A 26,914-nucleotide genomic window follows, 5' to 3' on the forward strand; every position below is an offset into this window, starting at 1 on the left:
TGGCTCGAGCACGTTGTATTCCACGCTTATCTCGACCTTTTAGTACACGTGGCACTGCAGCGACTGGTCAGGCAGGGCAGCTGGATTAGACAGGCACAATCTTTAATACAGTATTGCTTGATACTCCTGTCAAATGTATTTGAACACTTCTATATATATATTTTTTTTTATTCCCACCTGCATGAAAACCTCTGGGTGTGATAATTTCAATTCTTTGGCAGGTAACATGCCTTCAGACAACACAGATTACAGTTTAAACTGATTTACAACTTGCAGTGTGTGTCTGGTGCTGAAATCCACAAACCATGTGTATTGCAATGTTTTATTACTCTCCCCTCCTCTCCCCCCAACAGCAGTGCTGCAATGCGACCCAAATAAAAGGCAGGTTCAGTCTCTTTACTTTATTCAAAGTTACAAGAAGACAGACACAGACAGATTCTAAAACACATGGACTTCGCTGAAGCAAGAGAACATGGACTGATTTTATTTGTATAAAAACACCACAATCCATTCATGTAGCAAGTCGATAAGCACAATTTTAACTCTCTGCACAATCTTTTTTCTTTTCACTGATTTACAACAATTTGGCCAAATGCAACAAACTAAAAAAAAAAAAAAAAAAAAAGAAAACAAGTTTTTATTAAAACATGCAGCAAGTCATGAAGCATTAGATAAAACTGATCACTGATATTCTCGGGTGATGGATGTACCTACATCTAGACGCACGCTCACAGTACCTTTTTTTACTGTTACAATATTATTGTTATTTTTTATATTCTATAATATAACTCCCTGTAAGACATGAGGCATTGTTTCTGGGTCGAGCTTCACTGAGACAGTGCATTCTCCATGACTACAGGTCCTCTGTCTTTACCTTTGTTCACATCACACTTGGAAGCTCATATAAAAATGCATGGAAGTAACCAAAAGGACAGCCCTCATTGTAAGTGAGTCACCCACCAAGACTGAGGGGGACTGGGAGGGACTGGGAGGGACTGGGAGGGACTGGGAGGGACAGCAGGACCTTTACTGCCAACTGCAGTGAGGCGGCTGCATTGGGTCTGAATCTGTGGGGCTGAGAACCAGCCGAGCCCAGGGGAAGGCAGGTTCTGAGCTCCTGAAAATAGTCCAGCATAGACCAAGATATTGACACACTTGTGTTGCCAAAGCCTGAGTCTGCATGATGAATCACAGGATCAATTAAATGCAGAGGAATATTTTAGTCTATGCTGTACTGGTATAATAAAACACAGTGAAAACAATCCCTGAAATACCATGAAAGAAAACATGAGTTCTATACTTAAACTACCCTCAGGTCTGCTAGAATTACATTACAATGCTCCTAAAGGAATAAAGAACATTTAGCTTTTTTTTTCACTACAGAAGCGAGTCATTACACTTTAAATCAACAAGCAAATATGTATAACTGGGGGGACATTGCTATGCTCAGTCTAGAGAGCATTTCACACCAGCTAAGAGAGCTACTTCAGAACTCCTGCAGTCAGCCCCCCCCTCCCCCCCTCTCTAATCGGTCCACTCCTTCTTTATGTTCAGATTCCACTCCCAGGAGAGGTGGTCGGTCTTGTCATCGTCAGTGAAGTAGGACTTGATGTGGTAGCCTCCGCGGACCAGCATGCCTTTGGGCGCCTCCTCCACGGGGGTCATGAACTCATGCTCCTCGACGCGAGGCCCATAGCTGCCCACCATGTAGACCGCCTTGTCCACTGCCAGGAGGAAACACAGCACTAAGCACAGAGGCGCAAATGCACACTCCTGCAGAGGGGAGGGGAATGTTAGGGGGAGGGGAGGGGGGGGGGATTATAGATATTTTATTTTCCTTACCTCGAATACCTTTCCTGTAGGTATGATGCACATACTTCAAGCCAGAGACTATCTCCTTGTTGACCTGATTTAGAGAGGTACAAAAAAATGCGATTAAAACATTCCCAGCCATTCAAGTCAAGGTAAAACTTAAAATAATGTTTTGGTTTTATTCTTTCTGTAGTAAGAGGCTGTAGTAACAGCTTAAAACCACAAGAGGGCATTTGTATTTCTTGCATGCGGCCTCCAACACAATGATGAAACATACAACAGCACGTCATCCAAGCACCTTTAAATTAATTTACGAATCCAACGAGAAAACAGTCAAGGCTGGTGCCTTCCCCATGAAGAGATGAGAATCCTGCCTTGCTATGGATGAGGTATAAAACTTGCAAACATTTTGGGTTTAATTAAAAGCGACAGATTTGTGTCGCTGAAGCAGGAATAACAAACAAAATAAACAAGCAACTGCTGTGTTGAGGAGGCCACCCTTCAGCCTGCAATCTGCACCTCTGATTTCTATGGATAACATGTTCAAATGCTGCAGACACTCTCTGGGCATGCTCAGATTCTCTCTGCTGGGGATCAGCCCCTAAACTGCCCATTTGTTCTCTCGTCTCTCTACCCAGTTGTGCCTCCAAATCCCTCCTGCAGAACTGCTGTCAAAGAGCATCAGTGCAAGAGATTGTTTCCAAATCGCTACGCCCTCGGCTCACGCAGGTTTGACATCGAACTGATCAAGTAAAAGAACACGAGCTGAGAGCAGCAGCAGCAGCGAGGGTCTGCTTTTGAAGAGCCTGCCCAGCGCAGTGCCTTCCTGCTGAGCCCACAGTGCTGTCTGTTCCCCCCTCTTCTTGTGCAAAGCAGCGGTCACTGAATCACTAATGGAATCCCAGACAGAGCCACTGCAGCTGTGGCTGGTTCGTGCGAGTAAATAGACAAAGACAGGACATGCAAGCTTGGGAGTTGAATGTCTGATTAGAACGAGTTTCAAAACCAACCTTAAAATGGATTTTAACTCTGTAGTCGACCCCTTCCATCAGCACGAAATTCTGCTTCTTCAGGGCTTCCAGATCACCTGGTGAAACACACAAGCAAGAGCATGATGAAGAGATCCAATACTCATGACAGCATGGGAAGAGCTCATGGATATGTACTGCCAGACTGGGACAGGTTTGCTGCTGTGCAGACTTCATTCAGAGAAGAGCATACTTTCTGCCATTACAATATTGCATATCTTCCTTTTGCTCTTCAGTGAGATGCTGGTTTTCGCATTGCATGTCGCATTAACTTTAACCACCGGCATTTTCCACTCAATCTAATTGGGGGTGGGGGGGGGGGAAGGAAAATCGAGTGCATTTTCCATGCCCATGTACCATGTACAAAAACACAAATTCATTTATATAGTCTGACCCTTCACAAACCCATCACCAGGTAGAGAAGTCATACTGTAATTGCTTTTTAATCAAATGCCACTAGGAAAAAATGACCAAGATGCAAGAATCACTCGAGATGGAGAAGTCTTTAAAACTGAGCCAAACAGCATTACTGTCATCGAGAGAGAAGAGAAAATAGACTGGGCTTAATAACAACAAGACAACGGCTGCCAGGAAGGGAAGCAGAGAAACGTCCTGGGAGACCGCTTTTCAGGAACCCGAAGAACTGGGGCTAATTATCCAGCAGAGAAATGTACAGTGTGTGGGGGAAAAGCATGGCTTGCAAAAGTCAGGCAATTTAGGTGGCAGAGAAATTGTCTGCTCCAGTGATTATCCAAGGCACTCTGATCCACACACAGATTTCCTCGGAGTAACAGGGCATTGCTGAAGATCAGAAACCACCCCAAGGGCGGAGAGGAGATGAAAAGGGGGGACTAGCTTACTAAATAAAAAGCACACCGGCGAGTGGAGCAGCATAATCAGTATTCTCAAACTGGAATTTTCATTATCATTTTGAATTCCCAACACAACCAGCCCATTACACATTCAGCTCCAGAAGTGCTCCAGTTCTACACACTGGCACACAGAAGCACCGGGAGCAAACTTCAAACAGAGATCAGAGGAAATATGCCACGGCTGTTTGCATAAAAACCCAAGTGTAATAAAATGAGAAGAAGATCTGCTGAGCGCTCAGCTTATCATCTCACTTTCAATGCAGCTTACATGCTTGTTTAAACAGAATTCTGGAACCAGAGAGATTCCAGTTCTAGATTTAGACTGTATTTAGATTACTGAGAGAATGTTGCCAGCATGAAGACGTGCAACAAGCAGTTAACGTGCTTTAGGGGCTACTGGGTGCTTGAACACATGAGAGCTTGGTGGCCATCGCTTTGGTGCCCTCTGCTGCCCAGTCTCATTGCTCGGCGGTCACTGCGTTTTGTTTTATTTCATCCATTCTTTATGTACAATATGTCTCTTACTTGTCCCTTTAAACAGCTTGTTACTGATTCCTTTACTTTTCTCTTTCTTCAGCATGAGCAAGTGGAGAGAGAGAGCTCCTGAAGAGCGCTGAATCACAGAAGTGAGTCGTGAAGGGCTTCTTTCCAATGATCAGTATCCAGCGTCACACAGGAGACTGTAACCAACGGGCTTTAAGAGGAGATCAAATGGAAAAGCTGTCCCGATCAATGACCGGTAAATATCACTTATATACACCCACCCTTTCTGCTCGTTGCACATAATACTGCATTAGTACAAGGAAAGAACGTGTACTAGAGGCTGGAGCCAAAGCACTATCGAACGAGAACCCAATCCTTCACACATTTCACACTGAAACCACATGGCAGAAGTGGGGATACTGTTACACTGGTACATGCACTGACAAAGACACACAGCAATTGCTTATTAAATTGTAGTAACACAGGATGTGCCCATGTCAAACTCCCTGAGTGCTGACATGACCCGGTATGTTTTTTTTAGTTTTTTGTTTAAAGATACAGCAGACAAACAAACAAACAAAGAAGCTTCCAACATCAATAAACTGGAACTTTATTCCAGAATCCCCAGAGAAGAGGAAGCCCACAGCACTCTCTCCAGGGTTCAGACAGGATGTTCTATTCAGCATCGTGACTCATCACTGTGCACTAGACACTTGACCCTCTGCTTTGAATGCTCTGAAAACCGTTCTGACAGGCCGGCTAGCATCAGATCTCAGCACACAGACGGCTGAAAGAGGCTTCCCTCTGGGGAACTAGGAGCACTGCAAAAAGAATCAGACCTTGTTCTCTTTTTTTACTAAGCATATTGCTTTCACTTTGTTTTTTTGTACCTCTTTTCTGGAACGCATGTCTCCTCCTTCCATGTCCCCTTAAAGCGCCGTGTCCGATTTCTTACTTGTGACTTCGATAGTCGTGCTGACCCCTCACCTGCAATGAGATGCCGTGCTGCAGCTGCGGTGCTCCCGCACCTCGGACACGGATCACAACCCCTTGATTTGAATTTCTAAAAGGTTTATACATTACAGAAAACCTCCCAGCTCCACGAGCTGGTCCCTCAGCACTCTGTATCCAGAGGGGACCAGCGCCAGGCACATGCTAGTCAAAGGAACTGCACAGAAATAAAAGGTCAAAAGCAGCCTGACAATGGAGAGCTGACTTCACTCACTCCTGTAAGAACAGTTCGGCATTCAGCGTGTTCTCATTGTTTAAAAGCAATGCACGAGTCCAATATAATTGTATTGCAAGAGCAAGCCATGCAGCTCCTTAATAAGGCTCAACACAGTTCATTAAACAAATCAGTCCTTTAGAGTCTTTCCTCGTATCATTCTCAAATCTCAAACAGTGTTTATTACCCACAGCTCAATCGTCAATGTCGAGTGCATCTGTCCTCTAATAAACTAGCTCACTTCTGAGTGCAGAAAATTCAAACTGATCGCAGAGTAAAAGCATGACTCTGGAGACAGAAAACAACTTGACTGAGCAGATCGGGGGCACAGGTTCTGGTTAAGCAAGGCTTAGGGGGTGTGGATACAAACTACACGATTCCCCCGAGTTTCACAGCAACATTAAGCAGTTTAATTAAGAGCTTGTCAAACGGTAGTTCGAGTTTCTCCGGGAGGGTTAATGGCTCTCTTGCTCTGCGGCGCTGACAGGTAGCGTAGAGATCCGCTTCATCGCCTAGCAACCGGGTGACCTTTTCCCGCTACAGCGCCAGTGTAGCGGTGGATGGCGGCTGGTCAGATGTTGAACAAGAAACACATGCAATTACTGGAAGCCGTCAGTCCTGCAGCACCACGCTCCCCTGACAGGTACAGAGGCGAACCCAGGTTTAGATAGGCAAGGCTCTCTATCGCTCTCGCTCTCGCCTCCCTTTGTGTTGTAGCTGACATTGGGAGCTCTCAAAGGGAATGACTTCATCCTGCATGAAGAGTGGCTTAAAGCAATAACACAGACGCACAGCCCCGGCGGGAGTCCAGGCAAGCAGCTTCCACTAAACAAACACATCTTTCTACTCAGAACCAAGCCTGCCGGCTTTCCGGGGCTTAGCCGGGAAACGGGGAATAGCCACAGTCCCCCAAACGTTAAGCTCCTCGTGCGGAAAGCCACGGCGCTAACCATGCCAGTGGTTCAGCTAGTGCCGCGGCACAGCAGTGTTTACCTGTCAGGTCCATCGTGATGGGCGCAGGAGCCTTGTCACACACCAGAGTTAGCCTCGTGACTTGAACATTGGGCACGGAGGGATCTGAAATCAAAAAGAAATATCCAATTAAAAAAATAAATGGAAAGAGATACACATGTCCTAGCGGTGTTTAGACACTGATGCACTCTTGGTACAAGATAAAATACAAATCAACAGGAGATTGCATGCAGGAATCGCGCAGTAGATTGTGTTGTGAACTCACAGAACTAAAGCATTACTACAGTGAATAAACGAAACAGCGTCTCTCCTGCACTGCCACAGTGAAGTCCTGTGCTTCCATGCCAGCACGTTTACACACGTGTAAAATATTTAATACTGCGGTAAAATACAAATCTTTAAAAACAAATGGTTTCACACCGAAGAGCAACGAGAGGCAACTGAACTCATTAGTATTGTAGCGATCACTTGAGCGGGTGCTTATTCTGTATGTCACGTTCCAGGCTTCTGTACAAGGCAGTGAATACAAAACAGCCTTAAACATCACCCTTCTTGTTACTGTAAGCATGTTAAAATCTTGAAGCAGTGCGATTTATTTTGCGTTTTTTTTTTTTTTTTAAGCTACCCGAATGTTCCGAATGGCGTTTCCTGATTGGTGGATTGGAGAGTTTCGAAGTTCCTAATCCGTGTTTACTTCTGGTAAAGCTGCTAAAAGGTGTGTAATGAGTTTTGAAATAACTAGTCAGCCCGTACACTGGACGGATTCGTTTTGTGGAGGAGATGGCGTTTGGAATTGGTGATCAAGGGTTTGAAGAGCTTCAGCAAGCTTCATAGGTCTTTGTGCTATGCACAGTAGAACAACATTAGCCCTCCATCCCAACACAATAATTACTCTGTATAAAAGATGGTGGGAGGGTTGATCTAGTTGGAAAGTGAATTGTGACTTGAGTACAACACGCTTAGCTTCTATTAAATAGAGTTTTCTTTGTTATTTGAAAACTTCACTGCAATTTCCGGCTGAAGCAGACTATGTAATCCTGAAAGGAATAGGAATCGTCTTTCTCCATTCTTCTCTGTGTTGTCAAATACTTTAAAATGTACATTCCGATTTAACGCAGGGATCAGTAGGGTCTGATCGGAGTCCCTGTGCCACTGTGGACTGATCGGAGTCCCTGTGCCACTGTGGACTGATCGGAGTCCCTGTGCCACTGTGGACTGATCGGAGTCCCTGTGCCACTGTGGACTGATCGGAGTCCCTGTGCCACTGTGGACTGATCGGAGTCCCTGTGCCACTGTGGACTGATCGGAGTCCCTGTGCCACTGTGGACTGATCAGAGTCCCTGTGCCACTGTGGACTGATCAGAGTCCCTGTGCCACTGTGGACTGATCGGAGTCCCAGTGCCACTGTGGACTGATCGGAGTCCCTGTGCCACTGTGGACTGATCAGAGTCCCTGTGCCACTGTGGACTGATCGGAGTCCCAGTGCCACTGTGGACTGATCGGAGTCCCTGTGCCACTGTGGACTGCTTCAGGGAAATACAAAAAAAAACAGAAAAGACTGAGGAGAGAACCTTTAGAGCAGACTGCTGATGAAGAGTCCTGATGGACTGTGTGAAGAGATTTGAAAACATACCCCATCCGTCATGGGAAACCAAATGGAGAAATGGGAGAATTCTCAACAGCGTTTTTAAATTCATAAAAAATAATAAATAAAAAGTATATATATATATATATATATATATATATATATACAGTGTATATATGTGCACACTCTAGATTTGACAACTTTGATGTAAGACATCATCATACACAGACATGCAGCTTTCCTCTCCTGACAGCGCTTGCACCTTCTGACTGCACTGCTAAACAAATAGCACCCTCTGTATTTATGATTGGCCAAACCTCACCGGTGCATTGTAAAGCGCTTTGTGATGGTGGTCCACTATGAAAGGTGCTATATAAAATAAAGACTGATTGATTGATTGGTTAGGTACTCTGTCTCTATCAGTCCCTTCTCCTGGGTCTTGTACCAACCAGTTGCATAAAACACTTATGTAGATGATAGTGTGTATTAGGTGCAGTTTGTGATGTAGATGATAGTGTGTATTAGGTGCAGTTTGTGATGTAGATGACAGTGTGTATTAGGTGCAGTTTGTGATGTAGATGACAGTGTGTATTAGGTGCAGTTTGTTATGTAGATGATAGTGTGTATTAGGTGCAGTTTGTTATGTAGATGATAGTGTGTATTAGGTGCAGTTTGTGATGTAGATGACAGTGTGTATTAGGTGCAGTTTGTGATGTAGATGATAGTGTGTATTAGGTGCAGTTTGTGATGTAGATGACAGTGTGTATTAGGTGCAGTTTGTGATGTAGATGATGGTGTGTATTAGGTGCAGTTTGTGATGTAGATGATGGTGTGTATTAGGTGCAGTTTGTGATGTAGATGATAGTGTGTATTAGGTGCAGTTTGTGATGTAGATGATAGTGTGTATTAGGTGCAGTTTGTGATGTAGATGACAGTGTGTATTAGGTGCAGTTTGTGATGTAGATGACAGTGTGTATTAGGTGCAGTTTGTTATGTAGATGATAGTGTGTATTAGGTGCAGTTTGTGATGTAGATGATAGTGTGTATTAGGTGCAGTTTGTGATGTAGATGACAGTGTGTATTAGGTGCAGTTTGTGATGTAGATGACAGTGTGTATTAGGTGCAGTTTGTGATGTAGATGACAGTGTGTATTAGGTGCAGTTTGTGATGTAGATGATAGTGTGTATTAGGTGCAGTTTGTGATGTAGATGATAGTGTGTATTAGGTGCAGTTTGTGATGTAGATGATAGTGTGTATTAGGTGCAGTTTGTGATGTAGATGACAGTGTGTATTAGGTGCAGTTTGTGATGTAGATGATAGTGTACAGGAGCGAGGCAGCCCCCCTGACCTGCGATGACGGGCCCAGCCCCCAGCAGAGCCTGCTTGTACTTGTTCAAACTCTCGTCCTCCTTGTCCAGCTCCTGGATCTCCTGCAGAGACTTCTGGGCAGGAGGCTGGTAGTTGAGGTCAGTCTCCTCTTCCTCCCCGACAGGCTTCTCTGCTTCTTTATCTGCCATGATGCCTGAGGAAGAAAAGCCATGGAGGTCAAACACTAGAATAAAACAGTGTAGTGCTGATCGACGTCATTATTGATGACCAGTCTAATGATTAGCAAAGCTGAATGTCATGAAAACGAATACATTAGTCACTGGCATCAGGGCATAGGCATTAGGAGACTTCTGAATTCTGTGCCAGTGCTGTGGGGCGGGGGTGGCCACCACGGAATTCAATGACTATTTTCACCTCCAATGAGCTCTGTGTGTGTGTCAGTGTGTGTGTGTGTGTGTGTGTGTGCGTGTGGTGTGTGTGTGTGTGTGTAAGTGTGTGTGTGTGTGTGTGTGTGTGGTGTGTGTGTGTGTGTGTAAGTGTGTGTGTGTGTGTGTGTGTGTGTGTGGTGTGTGTGTGTGTGTGTGTGTGTGTGTCAGTGTGTGTGTGTGTGTGTGTGTGTCAGTGTGTGTGTGTGTGGTGTGTGTGTCAGTGTGTGTGTGTGTGTCAGTGTGTGTGTGTCAGTGTGTGTGTGTGTGTGTGGTGTGTGTGTGTCAGTGTGTGTGTGTGTGTGTCAGTGTGTGTGTGTGGTGTGTGTGTGTCAGTGTGTGTGTGTGTGTCAGTGTGTGTGTGTGTGTGTGTGTGTGTCAGTGTGTGTGTGTGTGTGGTGTGTGTGGTGTGTGTGTGTCAGTGTGTGTGTGTGTGTGTGCGTGTGTGTGCGTGCGTATGTGTGTTTAAGAAAGCACTCCCTCCTATAGCCTACATCAGGTTCTAAAGTACCATAAGGCCATTTGTCATGGTGACAGCATCCCTGGCCTGTCTAGACAGGTTCTTGATCCCCAGCAGAGATGCATATCCCCAGTAAGCAGGTCACAGCACACCGTCTCCAGGTCTCATATCTTGAGAAGAGCTCGTCCAGGGGTGGCAAGACTGCGCGGGCACTCTCTGGCACCAGTTCTAGTGGCTCATAGATTCCAGGTCACAGTGACCCACGCGGTCAGTAGTTCTGGTCCCGGACGGGTTGAGATAATTCCTGAATTTGACAAAACTTTGCTTCGTCGCAAAAGGTTACCTACACACCTTATTGAGTAACTGCCTGTGTGCGCTGGATCCCCGGAATATTGAACACTCACTGGAGCATCCTTAATAATCAATTGAAATTTTTTACAATTTTTAAATAAGTTCCCTGCTCCTAGAAAAAGCCAGTCCCTTGAATATACAGCAAAATGCAATTCCATAATGGAATGCCAGGCTTACAAAAGCATCCCTAGCTTGATCAATAGTGATTTCAAGGCCATTATTTTTCAGTGTACAGAGAGATAACACACACAGCACAGTGCATGCAATTAGTTATTGAGTTTACCAAGAAACAGAGCTCCAGTACCCCCCCCCCCCCCCCCCCCCAACAAGTACTGGGACAGATGGAAAAATTGGACACTAGTTACATGTTTTACCCTACCGACGTGACGGCACTTTCAAAATGTCATGCTTACAGTACAACCAGCCTTCCCTTCTTCAAAAACACATAGAAAAAAAGCTGCAAGAATCCCTAAAAAAAAAAAAAAAATCCGAAACCCTCCCTCCCTGCATGCAAGCACTAACTGCATGGTTAATAACTGAAGAAATAAATAAACGACTCTATAAATAAGCAATTAAAAAAAAAGCATCATTTACAGAAAGCTTATCAGGAGTCGTTTGCAGCAAGTGGCTGGCGAAACGCAGCTACTCATTTCAGAGTATCACGTTGCATGCAAAGCAGAGGTGCTGCGTTTTCTATTGATCTCCTTATCGCCTCTCCTGCCTGATTTGTTTGATAGCTGTGCCATTAGCTATGAAGCAGCCCATCTGACAGCCTCTCAAACTGCTCAAAGAGGCATTACTAATTCTAGTTAAGAGGAAATGATTTTCCCCATCCAGAAATGAATCTCCTCCAACATTACAGGATACTATAAAGCAGCTTTGATCATGGAGACAGTGCAGGCAGTGGAGGCAGGTAGCAGTACAGAAATTATTTTAATACAGTGATGAAACCTCAGACCAGTATTGAAAACCAAGCAGTGGAATATCCAGAATATCTCTACTAATTGGATTTTTTTTTTCTTTCTGGAAATTAAAAAAAAAAAGAAAAAAAACTTGAAATGTAACAAAGTTACAGTGCATTCGGTTTTAGAATGCTGCAATGATTCACTGAACCCTTCTTTATATTGAAAAGCTGGGTTCAAACTGAGGTTACAAAGTGGTGTGAGGGGGGTTCTACTCAATTAATGAAAAAAGCTGCAGATCTAAATACCATCACTGTTCAGATTAACAGCCCTCACTTTTCTGCATAAGTTTTACCTCTGATTGTGTGACCGAGTATTTGAGGTTCTGCATGAATCTGTGCAAGCCAGCTCGGTCTGTCATTCATCTCATTGTTCAGCCCTACTGCATGTGAGTCTTGTGGACTGAGAAACAGAAATTGATCCAATATGGTGGTGAAAGTGGGTTCAGAGCTCTCTTCATCATCATCATCATCATCATCATCATCATCATCATGCATTAACAATTAAAGCACGTTTACAGGATGGAAAAGGATCGAAGCAAAATATTTAACAGTCACTGTGTTACACTGAACCATGTATAAAACATTGAAATTAAAACCATGCTTTCCAGTCCACTGACGTGTGAGATACCAATCTAATGATGGCGCGGAGAAGAATTTGTTCTGTGAAGATAAATGGCAGGATCTAGCTTCCATTTCCGCTAAGGCAGGTACTTACTGTGTACTTGAAGAGGATCATCTAGAAGCGTGACCGAATTGAAACAGGAAAACAACAACAACAACAAGAGTGGTGAAGCGCAGCTGTGTAACTTGATTGAGCCCCCCCCCCCTCCTCTCTCTTTGATGTTCCCCCAAGTCACATTTACAACACTGGCCTAAATATTCTTCCTGCAAGGGGAGGGATTAGAGCAACAGCATGCTAATGTAGTTTCATTACTGCAGAACAGATTGCACAGGGGAATCTCCTACACAATATCACACACTTGTTACACGAGGCTGTTGCAAGCACTTTGCCAACACATGCACTGCTAGTCTAACGAGAGAGAGAGAGAGAGAAAGGGAAGCAGAGAGAGAGAGAAAGGGAAGCAGAGAGAGAGAGAGAGAGAGAGAGAGAAAGAAGCAGAGCGAGAGAAAGGGAAGCAGAGAGAGAGAGAGAAAGGGAAGCAGAGATCCACTCCACAGTGACACAATGGGTTTTAACAAGGCTAAGGTACAATGCAGGGCAGGCACTAGCATACAGGGACTCATCTGTACATCATGAAAGGGGTTCAACTCCATTACGGAATGCAGGTTTAACATAAATAAATAAATAAATAAATAAATAAATATGACAACATGACAGCTGGAATGGATTGGCCAGTTTATTGGTAGACAATGTAGTGCTGTGAGGTCAGTGCATTCGATACACTGATGAACAAACAGCCTGTTCACACTACAAGTCCTTACAATCCATTTGAAATGCGTACGGACCATTATTAAGGTGGTGTGAGCCAGGGAGACGTGGTTTGTAAAGTGGCGCTCGCTCTCTAGAGTGAGTCTCACAAGCTCAGCAGCCACACCTGCTTTGGGACCGATAAGGAAACAGCAAGCAGAGCGCCCAGCTTTCCTGACACCAGGGTCTAGGAAGAACACTAATGAACTGACATCAAAAATAAACCATTTCACACCTGCGAAAATGTTTAAAAAGTAGCAAACTCTAAAATGGCAATACCAGAATTATCTTGCTGTCAAAAACAAGAGCCGTGGCCAGTTCCCCAGTTAAACTTCCAGACCATGACCACATGTGTTAGTTGTTCCATAGGCATCTACTAGTGTTAATCCTAATGAATTCTCTGCATTGGGCTTTCGCATCTCAACTGCTTGTCAGATTGCATATTGTAAAATAAATTCTAAAGTAAAATAATAATAACATAATAATAGGTGCTGTCGAGTATCACGGGTTATGCATCACTGCATACGATTGCAAAACAAGCAGTTTTAAAAAAACGTTAGGATAGGAACCATGCATTCATATTTAATAAAGCACTATAATACACTCACACTACAGCTCTAGGCTGGAATAAAAATCACGGTGTGCGAGGTGCTTAAGTTTAATTGCAGGATATAAAACAATCTACCGTAAAACAACATACAGTAAATCACAAAGGACACTGCAAAAGCCCCTCACACATACAGCACACCCTGTTCACAATGTAATCCTGCTTTCACCAGATGCAGTTATAACAACACCAATGCAATCACCCACAGCCACGCATGATCCCAGATTGCCTTGTAAAAAGCACATCAAAAGCCCTGGATTAAAGCCCAATCGATCCTCACCTCGGTAGCACACGGTCAGCCACATTAACTCCAGCAGCTGCCCCCCAAACTCGCACACGTCCAAGCCCAGCATCGCGTCTCCCAAAGCCTTCTCGACCACCACCACCCCAAAAAAAATATAATAATCACCGCCCCCTCCAGAAGATACAGAAAGATTCAAGAAACAGCTTTAAAAAGAGAGAGAGAAAAAAAAAAAAAAAGTAGAAGATGATGATCAGCTCCAAATCCTTGCCGGTTCCATTAAACTAGAGAGTGCAGAAACCAATGATCTCTTAGTAATCCACGCTGCTGGACGGCTGCTACATGCTAAGCTGCTCCTGCAATGAGAAGCAGTGATGTGAGAATCGTATTCCTGTCTGCAGACGCTAATGATTTGCAAGCAGGTACCGAACCCCCCGCCTCAGTGCTATGCTGCTCAGAGCTCCAGCCCTCATTAGCTGAGAGACTGCGATGATCTCATCTCCTTCCAAACAGAGGGGCGGCAGCAGCAGCAGCAGCAGCAGAGGCTGCAGAATACTAAACAGGAGCTTCCCTCCCAGTGCAGGTGGAATACGTAATGCTTTCATCTTCCACCAGCCTGTCTGCCTGCCTGCCTCCCTGCCTGCCTGCCTGGAGATTTCCCAATGGTGCTGGAGATAAGACAGCCAGCCACTCTGATCTACGCTTTATAGGTGGTGATGATGAGGATGATGATTAGGATTCCTTTTCTTTCATCTTCGTGTTTGTAATTAAAATGGAATCACGGGACCGTACGGATGGAGAGAGCGGAGTTAGATTCTTGATGACACTAGACAGACAGTAAAAATAAATTTATTGCAAATTGATTTTCAGTACGGTAGGGAAAAAAAAAACATACAAGGCTTGTTCTTTTCCTACTGTGCAGTGAGTTTCCATTTAATGAACAAAATAATCTCTGGTGCTGTGAACCTCTTTATAGCCGACAAGTAGAGATTTCATTTTGGTGACTGAGTGCAAGCAATATTACACAGTATAGGGCAATTAGCAGACTTTTAATTTGAGCAATTAATTGGAAATGAACTAAAATGAATTGCATGCTAAAAAAAGGGGGGGGATTTACAATCATGGAGCTAGCAGACAATCTTCTTTTCAATTTTCCTGGGGTAATATTTACGCATGGATTTCTCTTGTAGAGATGCACAGTATAAACTACCGGATCACTTTTCGGTGAGTTTGAGCATTAAGATGAGCTGCAGAGCTACATGCTGCAAATGCATTAAAAGGAACGGGATACCAAGAGCAAACAGAGAGTCTGCAGATACAAATATATACTAAAGAAGCTTTTTCAGCTTTGCAGGTCTCTTCAATGCATGTTTCCAATTGCACACACACACAGACAGATATTAATTATTAATTGACACATGCACAGGGTAATGTGTCAAAGCAAAGACTCCAAATCCAACAGCTGGAGATTTTGTTAAAATCTTGTGAATTTGCAGTAAGAAAGCCGCTTGCACCCAAGGCAGTACAGCCCCCAACTTCAGACAGGTTCTTATAATGCGAGGCAGCAGGGTTACAAAACTTGTTCTGCACACGACACAGAGCCTGGAATATGATCCAATGAAGCTGGAGTGACCCGTATCCTTTACAACACTCACAGAAGAACACGTTTATATTTGCATGTATTTATAACACCTGCTCAATATAAGACCACCTCATGCACACAATATCAGAACTCACTTGGAGGTTTTCAATGGCTGCTCCAGTGCTACTGTCCTGCAGGCATGTGGCACTACAGTATCTATTTATACAGCACTATCTGGAACTGTAGACTTTCTCTTTGGACTGCTCTTTGCACTAGACCTGCTTTATCAACACCAGTAACAGAAACGCCATAAAAACCAGGTACAGGTTCCTGGGAACCAGCTTCTGTAAAGCCCATAGTACCCTTTAACCTTTTAACTACTCTTCACAAGCCATCATCACACACAGCGCTGAGCAACCAACCTCCAGAAACACTTCCTTGATTTATTCAACAAATATCAGCACACTGAGCATTTATACTGCCAGCGTAAGCAACACAATGTATCTTTCATCTTATTGCTGCTTCACCACTTCCTTTTTAGCAGCACGGCTCAATCACTGAAGTTTGAGATTTTTACAGTGCTACACTGTGGTACGAAATGAGAAGCCATGAATCACACGTTTGTAGTCTTCTTGAACACGTTCCCAGCTTGTGCAAGAGGGGAGATATTAACGTACTTCAGTTGTATATCCTTCAGGGTCAATTCACTTTTATTGCCTTTTTAAAAAGGTCGGAAAACAAATAAGCTACCTGAAAAAGATCAGCCCCTTTGAGAAGCTCATTAGTGCACTAATCTTCTAGATGAAACCATTCAGAGGAGATCCGTTTTCATTGCAACCCTTTCTCTACTCCACTGACGCATGGCGTACGACGTACATGAATATGAATGTGCAGTCCTGCAAGTAAACTGAACGATGTTAGGAATACTATGCAGTGTCCAATTCAAATAAAGCGATACTGAAACATCTCTATCCAGAACCTAATTTTGCAGATTTTGCACAGCGTGATCCTGTAGCCGAGCTTACAGGACAGTCAAGACAAGTTATTGAACTAAGAATAGAGTTCCAGACCCGGCTGCACACAGCAGCGTTCACACACACACACACACACACACACACTCACACAGCAGCATTCACACACACACACACACACACACAGCAGCATTCACACACACACACACACACACAGCAGCATTCACACACACACACACACACACACACACACACAGCAGCATTCACACACACACACACACACACACAGCAGCATTCACACACACACACACACACACAGCAGCATTCACACACACACACACACACACAGCAGCATTCACACACACACACACACACAGCAGCATTCACACACACACACACACACACAGCAGCATTCACACACACACACACACACACACACACAGCAGCATTCACACACACACACAGCAGCATTCACACACACAGACACACACAGCAGCATTCACACACACACACACACACACTCTCACACACACACACACACACACAGCAGCATTCACACACACACACACACACACACACACATTCACACACACACACAGCAGCACACACACACACACACACAGCAGCATTCACACACACATTCTCACACACACACACAGCAGCATTCACACACACACACACAGCAGCACACACACATTCACACACACTGACACACACAGCAGCACACACACACATTCACACACACACACTGACACACACAGCAGCATTCACACACACACACACTCACACACACTAACACACACAGCAGCATTCACACACACACACACACATTCACACACACTAACACACACAGCAGCATTCACACACACACACACACACACACACTAAGCAGCATTCACACACAGACAGCATTGACACACATACACACACACAGAGCAGCATTGACACAGACACACACACACACACACAGCAGCAGCATTCACACACAAACACACTGACACACACACACACACACACACACACACACACACACACACACAAGGGGATTCACTCCTCATTTATGTCTCTCACACTGCCATGTGGAAGCTCAGCTACATTGAAAGGCCTCAGGGCTTCATTGAAAGGCCTCAGGGTGTCAGGGCTTCATTGAAAGGTGTCAGGGCTTCACTGAAAGGCCTCAGGGTGTCAGGGCTTCATTGAAAGGTGTCAGGGCTTCATTGAAAGGTGTCAGGGCTTCATTGAAAGGTGTCAGGGCTTCATTGAAAGGCCTCAGGGTGTCAGGGCTTCATTGAAAGGCCTCGGGGCTTCATCGTCGTCTGCAGGAAACACGCTTCCAATAGAAACTGACCCGCGTAAGCAGGAATGACCCGTTTCCTTTACAACACTTGCAGAAAAACAGATTTATATTTGAATATATATGCGCTTCAGGCTCAATACAAGAGCATGCACACAATATCAGAACTCACTTGGAGGTTTTCAATGGCTGCTCCGGTGCTACTGTCCTGCAGGCATGTGGCACTACAGTATCTATTTATACAGCACTATCTGGAACTGTAGACTTTCTCTTTGGACTGCTCTTTGCACTAGACCTGCTTTATCAACACAGGGGGGTAACGGGGGAGAGAAGGAAATCATATAAACACATTACAAACACACCTGTGCTTGCTGAACCTGTGAGCACTCCTTCGAAACCCTGTTCTCCTGAACAGATTCACAGGCAGGTTTCCATTATTCAACAGGAACACAGAAGTAAATGCAAACGTTCCTGGGTTCTTTCATTATCCGATAGTGTGGGTGGTTCGAGTCCAAGGGGTTAAGGATAAAGCACTCAACAGCCAGCCACTGATCTCACTAGGTTTCTACAGCACACGGGATGTGGAACTAATTTTAAATGCTGCTGTTTTGCTAAGAAGCCCTTGAAAATATGAGATTGAGTTACACAAGAAACTTTTCCATTGCTAAGAGGTCATTTTCAGTGCAGCTGGTGTAAAGCACACAGAGCCACACAATTAATCCAGTATGTTATTTTTTTCAAAAGGTATTAATGAACCCAGTTTAATGATGATATTTAAATGGGTGTTAGTGTGTGTGTGTGTGGGGGGGGGGGGGGGTGGGGTGGGGGGGGGTGAATTGAAAGATAATTAAGTTAAAAGGGTTAATGGGTTACTGTTAATCAAACAGGCCTGTCACATTTCACAGCTACACAGAGCTCATAGTCTCTCTTCTCTAGTTTAATTTATAATGGGGCAGTGGTAAAAAAAAAAAACTGAAACCTCTAGTTTGAGGAATAAGGGTGAAACATTTACATTTGCTTGTATATCAAGTTGTAATCTTATCTAATATTGCAAAACCATTTCAGATGGCTTTTCAACAGCCATAAAAGCTGCCCCACCTCCTTCACAGTGTCAAACACAGCATGTGCCTCGAATTATTTCAGTATGAAGTTCCCCTGCTGATGCTAACCACAGCCCTGGCAGGGCCTGTGTAACTGGTCTGCTCTGTGGAGTGCAGTGCAGGAGTCTGCTGCGTTTAGGAATGAGGAAGCGACGCAGACTTGCTGGGAATCGGTTAAGGCAAGTTACTGGCATGGCAACAAATCTGCCTCAGCCAGAAGAACAATACAATTACCATCGCTCGTTCTGAAGCGATTACATTTTCAAACTGATAATCAATCACATTGTACTGATCAGCACAGAACTGGAATTGTAACTATGGAGAGATCAGCAGAGTATCCGGGCAGCTGTACTGCACCTGGCTTTTACAAAATAGAGGAAGAGCAGGAGATTTATTCATGAGTCATTCCCCTGTGCTGCGCCGAGCCCAGTGCAGAGAGCATGTGACCTTTACAGTTCAGAGAAACAGAGCCACTGCTAGGAACCACTCTGCTTTCCCTTACCTGCAGTTCAGCAGTCCAGCCCCCCCTCCCCTCTACTCTGTAAAGTCAATGCATCTCTCTCGGTTTTCACCTGGAGAGCACGGTTATTCAAAGCAGGTGTTATTACTGAACCCTGCAACCCTCCTGTCGATTTCTAGCCAGTCGAACAGTATTGATTCTAATTTAAATATTAAATATTCTAATTTTGATTTATTAAATGGTACAAATGCCTGCAAGCTACAGCAGAAGCAACAGTCTGTAGGTCTGAAATACTAAGAGCTCTTGTATGACAGATATATAGGGATAGATACACATATACTGTATATATGAATTCATTATGTAAAGATAATGAATCCTTCGGCTCCACTGCTTGGGAAGCAGAACAGACATTTTAAAAAGCGTTGCGCTATACCACAAGCACTTTCAGGAAATGCTTGCAGCTCACTGCTGTTTTCAACATGGACTTATAAGGCAGCATCCTGTTTAAACACAGAGCCGGGTCGTTTGCGGTTGCAGCGTGATGTTAGAAAGGTCTTGGGTCGGGCTGAACGGGTTCAAGAAAACTCTGCAGAGAATGCGCCGATTCTTCACAAGTTTACATTCATTTCAATTGTTCAGAAAAGAAAGAAATCATTAAAAACAAAATCAGTACTGATCATGCATGTGTGTGTTCTGCTTTACTGATTGGAAAGCTTTTATTTCAATGCAGAATTGTGTGAGTGCAACAGAAGAAACGCTGAGTGTTACTATCCTGGTTGTTGCAATAGAGTCTGACAGCGACACTTGATTTTACAATGCAATCTGAATATATGAATACACATTGCGCGTGACGTTCTGCTGTCACAGCGGAAGACAGTTCTGTGCCATGCCTGCTAATTGATTCGGCTGTTTTAGAAGTCTACTGCTCTTTGGCTCACGACAGTAATATTTCCTATTCATTAAAACAAGGCAATAAAATAATGATGGGCTTCGAAATATATATATATATATATATCGAATGTAATTTCTTTACTGACTACATTGACCTTTGGAAAAAAGACTCCCATTGCATAGCAGTTTGATAAGACACACCTGAGCTTGTTACCTACACACTGTGGCTACTCAAAACCTGGAACAGGTGAAACTGCTGCTCAACAGGAGTCTTATTTCTAGCCCTGAAAAGAGACCACACTGCTCTACCTTCCAGCCCATTGTCATGTTTCACCCCATTGCAGTGCCGTGACTAACAGGCAGTCACAGAAGTGGCTGTTGAGCTCGGAGATAAGGTCTGTTGTCTTTCCGATAAGGAAGAGGAGGTACTGCAGCTATCAAGCGTTTGCTGTGGCTGCAGAACATAAATCACCAGCACTTGTTCCTGGTGGTAGAGAGCAGTTCCTGTTCTTTAACTGCAATGTAAGCAAATCGCAGACCGGGGTTTGAAGAGAAAAAGCACTAGAATACAGGCATGACTGCAGAGCAAACTGCATGTGCGACACAGTGTAGCCGTTCTCTTCAGTGCAAAAGAACACACTTCACTCTAAAAGTGTGGCCCTTTTCACAACAGAAGTCATTATGAGTGACGTCCCCATTGGAACCTATTAGCAGAAACCATGCTTCGAATTCCCCGCGAGTGTAGATCTCACACTCAGAATGCCAATGACAAAGCATTCTAAATGCTCAAACCACAGCAGGTTCTATAAACACATGAAGCACGTCCACATCACGTCCTGTCTGGTTTGTTATTTAGATTTAATGACTTTATAAGATGTTTCTTAGGGTTCGGTGGCTACCTCTAATCAACTTGCACTCTTTGTATGACACAGCAAAGAGTGTGCGAGAAACACACTCAACTTGATTGACCACCGAACACTTAGAATGTTTGCAGGGCTGTGTGAGTGAGTTCATGTACTCCTCTGAAAAACGAAACAAGGACCAGGGGTCACAAATGGAGATTAGAAAATAGGAGGCACTTTTTTAAACAGAGAATTGTGAGGGTCTTGAACCAACTCCCCAGTAATGTTGTTGAAGCTGCTTGATGAGATTCTGGGATCAATAAGCTACTAACAACCAAACGAGCAAGATGGACCGAATGGGGCCTCCTCTCGTTTATAAGCTTTCTTATGTTCTTATGTGTCCACCCCTACCCCTGCTCCTCAGAAGCACTCCAAACAAACTCCATGGCTGTCCTGTACAAGTACAGACATGCTGGCTATTGCTGCCTTCAATCAAAACATTTTCAGCAACAGAGCAAAAAAAAAAACAGCTCTCAAGGGAGACACACAGGGCTGAAATTTCAAGAACTGAAAACATGCAGGAGAAACGAAACAGCTAATCAGAATTGCAATTTGGATTAACTAGACTGTCTTTCTCAAAATGAAAGACTTCAGTCTTTTCAGACCAGACTGTTTCAGACTGTGCAGTGCAGCAGCCCTCTGTCTACAGTGTCGAGCATGGCAGCAGGAAAGCTCTCACAACAACCAGTTCAGTGAACAGTAGCTATCATCTGTCCACACAATGCTAAGCAGCCTAGATCAAGCCATGGGTTGGCTAGACATGGACACAGTAATGCCCCCCCACCCACAATTGAACCCAGGCTGGCCCTCATGAGTGCACAGCCCCTCTGCCACACACAGGGGCTGGCAGGGCAACACCCAATTAAACTTAGAGAGCTGCAAACCCTGAGCGACAGCCTTCCTGCTCCTATTGCTTTATATCATGCAGTGTGCAGCTCACTCAAGAGGAAGTGAAGCCGGGTGCTTTTAGAAGCATTGAAACAGGGCTCGATTTACACATTTCCGGCTGTTTTTTGGAAGCTGTAAAGGACGGTGCACATGACAACACGCTGCACACAGTTCTCTCTTCCTCATCCCCTCAGGGTCTCTGCAGACTGAGACCTGCATCAACCTGACTGCAGGCTGGATTCCTAATGACTGCCCATGCTTGCTCTGAGGTTGAGGCTGGCTCTACAGTATCACAGTGTGAATTACTATAGTCCTTAACATGGAGTGCTGAACATACTGTGAGCTGCGGCTGCACCAGTACCGGGCTTGTGTCTGGAGTGAATAAGGGTAGCCTGGTCCTTGAGGTTCTAGATCTGCAAACACGATACTTTTGAGAGTTTGTGTGTCTGATTACTACACCTTAATATGTTCTCGCAAATTACAAACCTCATGTAGTGCATTTCATTTGACCTGTTTTTAAATGTTTGTTTCAAATTAGACACTCAGGGGTCTGATTTCTTCCCCCAAGTATTGTTTCTCAGGCTGCGTGTGCACGACCTGACATGCACGGCCATGCTTCAGAAACGGGATTTTGCTGACAAGCTGTTTAAGAAGAGGAGAAAAGGATTTCAACCCCCTAGCTGTATTCCACACAGCATCCCCACACAGTGCGATTTCAACCCCCTAGCTGTATTCCACGCAGCATCCCCACACAGTGCGATTTCAAACCCCTAGCTGTATTCCACGCAGCATCCCCACACAGTGTGATTTCAACCCCCTAGCTGTATTCCACGCAGCATCCCCACACAGTGTGATTTCAAAACTCTAGCTGTACCCCACGCAGCATCCCCACACAGTGCGATTTCAAAACTCTAGCTGTACCCCACGCAGCATCCCCCACACAGTGTGATTTCAAACCCCTAGCTGTACCCCACGCAGCATCCCCACACAGTGTGATTTCAAACCCCTAGCTGTACCCCACACAGCATCCCCACACAGTGTGATTTCAAACCCCTAGCTGTACCCCACACAGCATCCCCCACACAGTGCGATTTTTTAAAAGTTGCTTCAGATGCCTAATTAAAGCACAGAGTGGTCTAACATTTTCACACAGGAGTGCCTACTGTTTTTATATCACTGGTTAGTACTGACTGAAAATGTAAATTCTCACACCCTGAGGTTTTCATGCAGGCAGGTATATAAAGGACATCAATGACACATCTGGAGGTGTTCTGATAAAATGCGCACACTGCTGTATATTCACACGTGCAAAACTGTTACACCACCTGGCAATGATATGACTGTATTGATTTATAGAAGCACTTTTACAATGGCAGCTGACCCCGCTACGCCTAAAAAAGACTAAGTTAGGAATGCACGCTTTACTGGAGGAGCAGCGTCGGTGCAAGCAGGATGCATTTAGACGACATTTTGAAATACTGAAGCACAGCCGAAGCAGAATTAACTGCCATTCTGCGACTTCGCGGAGAGGAAGTAGAGCACACACGTAAAAACAGAAGTGCGTAGGTTTGCCGTGCACGTTAAGACAGCGCATCGGGTAATGCAAATACCAGCACTGTAACACGTTCTGCAGAACACCACACGCCCGAGTCATACGCATAACTAAATGATGGGACCGAAAACTTTTCCTTTTAAAAAAAAAAATCACAAAAACGTCAGTTTGAGGTAGATTTACTTTATAAATAAAGAAAGAAAGAAAGAAATTTTAAATTGCACCAGGCATCAGATCTGACATGAAAGTACAGCATCTAACCCTTTTTTTAATGAATTAATTGCATTTTGATCGATCGGTTTTGATTCCCTGTTTTTAGATACACAAAACACTTTTAGAAATAATATTTCTTATTTTTGCTATTTTTTAACTGTTTCGAACAGTGTCTAGTAAATGTAGACCCGTTTGTCCACTTTTTTTTTTCAATAGGCAGTTGAAAACGCACAATGATCCTACTGTTCAGCTCTCTCTCTCCACATAATTTTTCTGCATGTTTGTTGACGTCGTTTCAACTATAATAACTGCAGACCCGAATCAGTATACACTATAAGCTTAAACTGTTATATGTATTTCAATTGCATGAGAAAGAAGCGCACTCACCTAGTTTTGGTTTGAAGTTGCTCAGCCTCCGATCACTTGAAGTAACTATTTTCCCTCAGAGCGTCAGAGTACTGCTGCAGCAGCTAGCCAAAAATCAGGAACTATCTACAGCCAATCACAGCCATCGCTGCCGTTCAACACCGGTGCAGTGCTAATGTATCACGCTGTCATGCCCTTAAGTTATATAGATACTACATGCCCCTAATTAAATTGAAATAACACCTTTTATTGATACCTTTTCTGTTCCTTTATTTGCAACTGGACTTTTAAACTCAAACTTTTTATTCAATAGTTGGGTGTGAAAAGTCAGACCGACTGCAACTATGTTGTTACCCGAGCTGCAAAGGGGGCTGCAATGCTGGTGTTTGGCACTATGTGGCGGTAGTGTTATGCATGGGCAGGTTGCAACAATTTTATGGCCGAGATATTTGGTTTTTGTTAACCGTTGCTTTAATAGCGATAATAGATTTGAATATTTGATTAGAAAAATCTGCTAGATTCACTTTCAAGACCTCAGAAGTCTCCCGATGTGAGTGGAAATGTAAATAAATATGTTTTATTGTTTGCATTTGCATATCAGAAGAATTGTCAGCATTTATGATGAACCACATTATTATTATCATTATCGTATATTATTAGTACAGTACTATCACAATACTAACTGTCCCGGTCATAACCCTTGTTTGCAAAAGCTTCAGTATGATGAGAGATTAAGAAAACTGTTTCCTCTCATTTAGTTTAGAGCAGTGCTGCCCCCTAGCGTTCAATATTGAATTAGGACTGGAATTACATTTTTAATTATGGAACCACAATTAAAAAGAAAGATACAGTGTGGGGGGAGGGGGAGATATAATAAAAACTTTTTTTTTTTTTTTGCTGAATCAATGAATGTCTGTATTTCTAGGCGTTTCTAGGCGTTTGTATACTTTAATGCAAGACTGGTAAAAGCTTCATAATAATAGACGTGTTTCCAGACACAGTCCTCTGCAGCCGTTATCTTCAGCAGTTGCAGCTAACGCCAACAGCTAACTGACCAATGTCTTATATCACTCAGCTTCTTGGCATAAGATATGTTGAAGCTATATTTCCTAATCGTTCCTAGACCACGCCCTGTAGAACCGTGCAGCACTCGAGTACGCGCTGAAATATACCCCAGCTCTCTCTCCTCCCCTCTCCTCTCCTCTCCTCTCCTCCTCTCCTCTGCTCCCCTCTCGTCTCTCCTCTGCTCCCCTCTCCTCTCCTCTCCTCCCCTCTCCTCTCCTCTGCTCCCCTCTCCTCTCCTCTCCTCCCTTCTCCTCTGCCTCTGCTCCCCTCTCGTCTCTCCTCTCCTCCCTTCTCCTCTGCCTCTGCTCCCCTCTCCTCTCCTCTCCTCCCTTCTCCTCTGCCTCTGCCTCTGCTCCCCTCTCCTCCCCTCTCCTCTCCTCTCCTCTCCTCTCCTCCCTTCTCCTCTCCTCTCCTCCCCTCTCCTCCCCTCTCCTCCCCTCTCCTCTCCTCTCCTCCCTTCTCCTCTGCCTCTGCTCCCCTCTCCTCCCCTCTCCTCTCCTCTCCTCTCCTCTCCTCCCCTCTCCTCCCCTCTCCTCTCCTCTCCTCCCCTCTCCTCCCCTCTCCTCTCCTCTCCTCCCTTCTCCTCTGCCTCTGCTCACCTCTCCTCTCCTCTCCTCTCCTCTCCTCTCCTCCTCTCCTCTGCTCCCCTCTCGTCTCTCCTCTCCTCTCCTCTCCTCTCCTCCCTTCTCCTCTGCCTCTGCTCCCCTCTCGTCTCTCCTCTCCTCCCTTCTCCTCTGCCTCTGCTCCCCTCTCCTCCCCTCTCCTCTCCTCTCCTTTCCTCTCCCTGGCTCTCACATGATGTCCCTCCTCAGCTTTGATTTCCTACACGAAGGCTCAGGTGATCAAAGCCTCTCTCTACACACTTCATTCGTCACACAGCTCAGAAGACAGTGTCCCGCCGCTTTGAACTACAGGACATACCTAGCCAATGGACTCTGATTTTTTTTTTCTTTCTTTCAATGGATAGAGAAAGGGGGTAGATTACATATTAATGATCCAGATTTAGTGAAAGCATGGCGATGATAATGCAAACGCAAACATGGAGGTATGGTAATGCATGGCGGAGAAAAAAACACACAAAACACATGGGTCTGAAACATGTAGCTTGTTGTCAAGGGTCACTGCACTGACCACAGCCAAGTCCAGCAAACATGTGACTGGAAGGGCTTAGCAAATGATCCCCATCTCAGGGACTCGAACGGGCAGCTCCCCTCTTCATCTGACAGCCCTAATGCTCCCCTTGGCCAGCAGCCTAATCATTGCCCATTAGCAACAGGATGAGGCTCTCAGCACTCCATTAGCAGCGCAAACTAGCGAGCATGATGTATATTTCATGTTCCACAGCACGGCCCAGGGCGCTATTGTTTTACTATGGTCTATAGCTCAGTTTCATCAGAAGGCAGCACCTGTTTGCATTCCAGTTTGTTTATGTTATCTGGAAGCTGCATTGGGACACAGGCTCTCTTTCCTATTGAAATCTCCAGCGGGACACAGGCTCTCTTTCCTATTGAAATCTCCAGCGGGACACAGGCTCTCTTACCTATTGAAATCTCCAGCGGGACACAGGCTCTCTTTCCTATTGAAATCTGCAGCGGGACACAGGCTCTCTTTCCTATTGAAATCTGCAGCGGCACACAGGCTCTCTTTCCTATTGAAATCTGCAGCGGCACACAGGCTCCCTTTCCTATTGAAATCTCCAGCGGCACACAGCTGCTCTCCTGCTGCCGCTGCAAATTGATGTTGAAGCAATCCAATTAAAAAAAAATCTAACATGCAGCTAGTCGTTTGTTGATAGTTCTGTACCATTAGCGGGTTGTTGTAACTTTTACATTTAAAAAAAAATCTAT

The 26,914-nt window shown here is 44.6% G+C and overlaps 1 protein-coding gene across 2 annotated transcripts; it reads right to left on the reverse strand.

Annotated features, from left to right (window-relative positions):
* Positions 1 to 386: 386 nt before the first annotated feature.
* On the reverse strand, positions 387 to 24,178 carry LOC117418481 (rho GDP-dissociation inhibitor 2). 2 transcript variants are annotated; one of them, XM_034031585.3, is made up of 6 exons: positions 24,024 to 24,178; positions 9,326 to 9,499; positions 6,414 to 6,497; positions 2,823 to 2,899; positions 1,843 to 1,906; positions 387 to 1,724 (listed from the first exon to the last, which is right to left on the reverse strand). In XM_034031585.3, exons 2-6 carry the CDS (start codon positions 9,492 to 9,494, stop codon positions 1,525 to 1,527), a joined length of 594 nt encoding a protein of 197 aa, XP_033887476.1. In that variant the 5' UTR covers positions 9,495 to 9,499; positions 24,024 to 24,178; the 3' UTR covers positions 387 to 1,524. The 2 variants fall into 2 exon arrangements, with proteins under 2 accessions (XP_033887476.1, XP_033887475.1); XM_034031584.3 differs by lacking the exon at positions 24,024 to 24,178 and adding an exon at positions 13,823 to 14,163.
* Positions 24,179 to 26,914: the final 2,736 nt, after the last annotated feature.

Source organism: Acipenser ruthenus, chromosome 13, assembly GCF_902713425.1.
Source record: "Acipenser ruthenus chromosome 13, fAciRut3.2 maternal haplotype, whole genome shotgun sequence".
Classification (NCBI taxonomy): Eukaryota; Metazoa; Chordata; class Actinopteri; order Acipenseriformes; family Acipenseridae; genus Acipenser; species Acipenser ruthenus.

Coding starts and splice junctions, on each gene's coding strand:
- LOC117418481 (XM_034031584.3), bottom strand. CDS start 13,895: ATGCTGGGCTTGGACGTGTGCGAGTTTGGGGGGCAGCTGCTGGAGTTA. Junction 1,907..2,822: donor GAGTTAAAATCCATTTTAAG/GTTGGTTTTGAA, acceptor TCTCTAAATCAG/GTCAACAAGGAGATAGTCTC. Junction 1,725..1,842: donor CTACAGGAAAGGTATTCGAG/GTAAGGAAAATA, acceptor TCCTCCTGGCAG/TGGACAAGGCGGTCTACATG.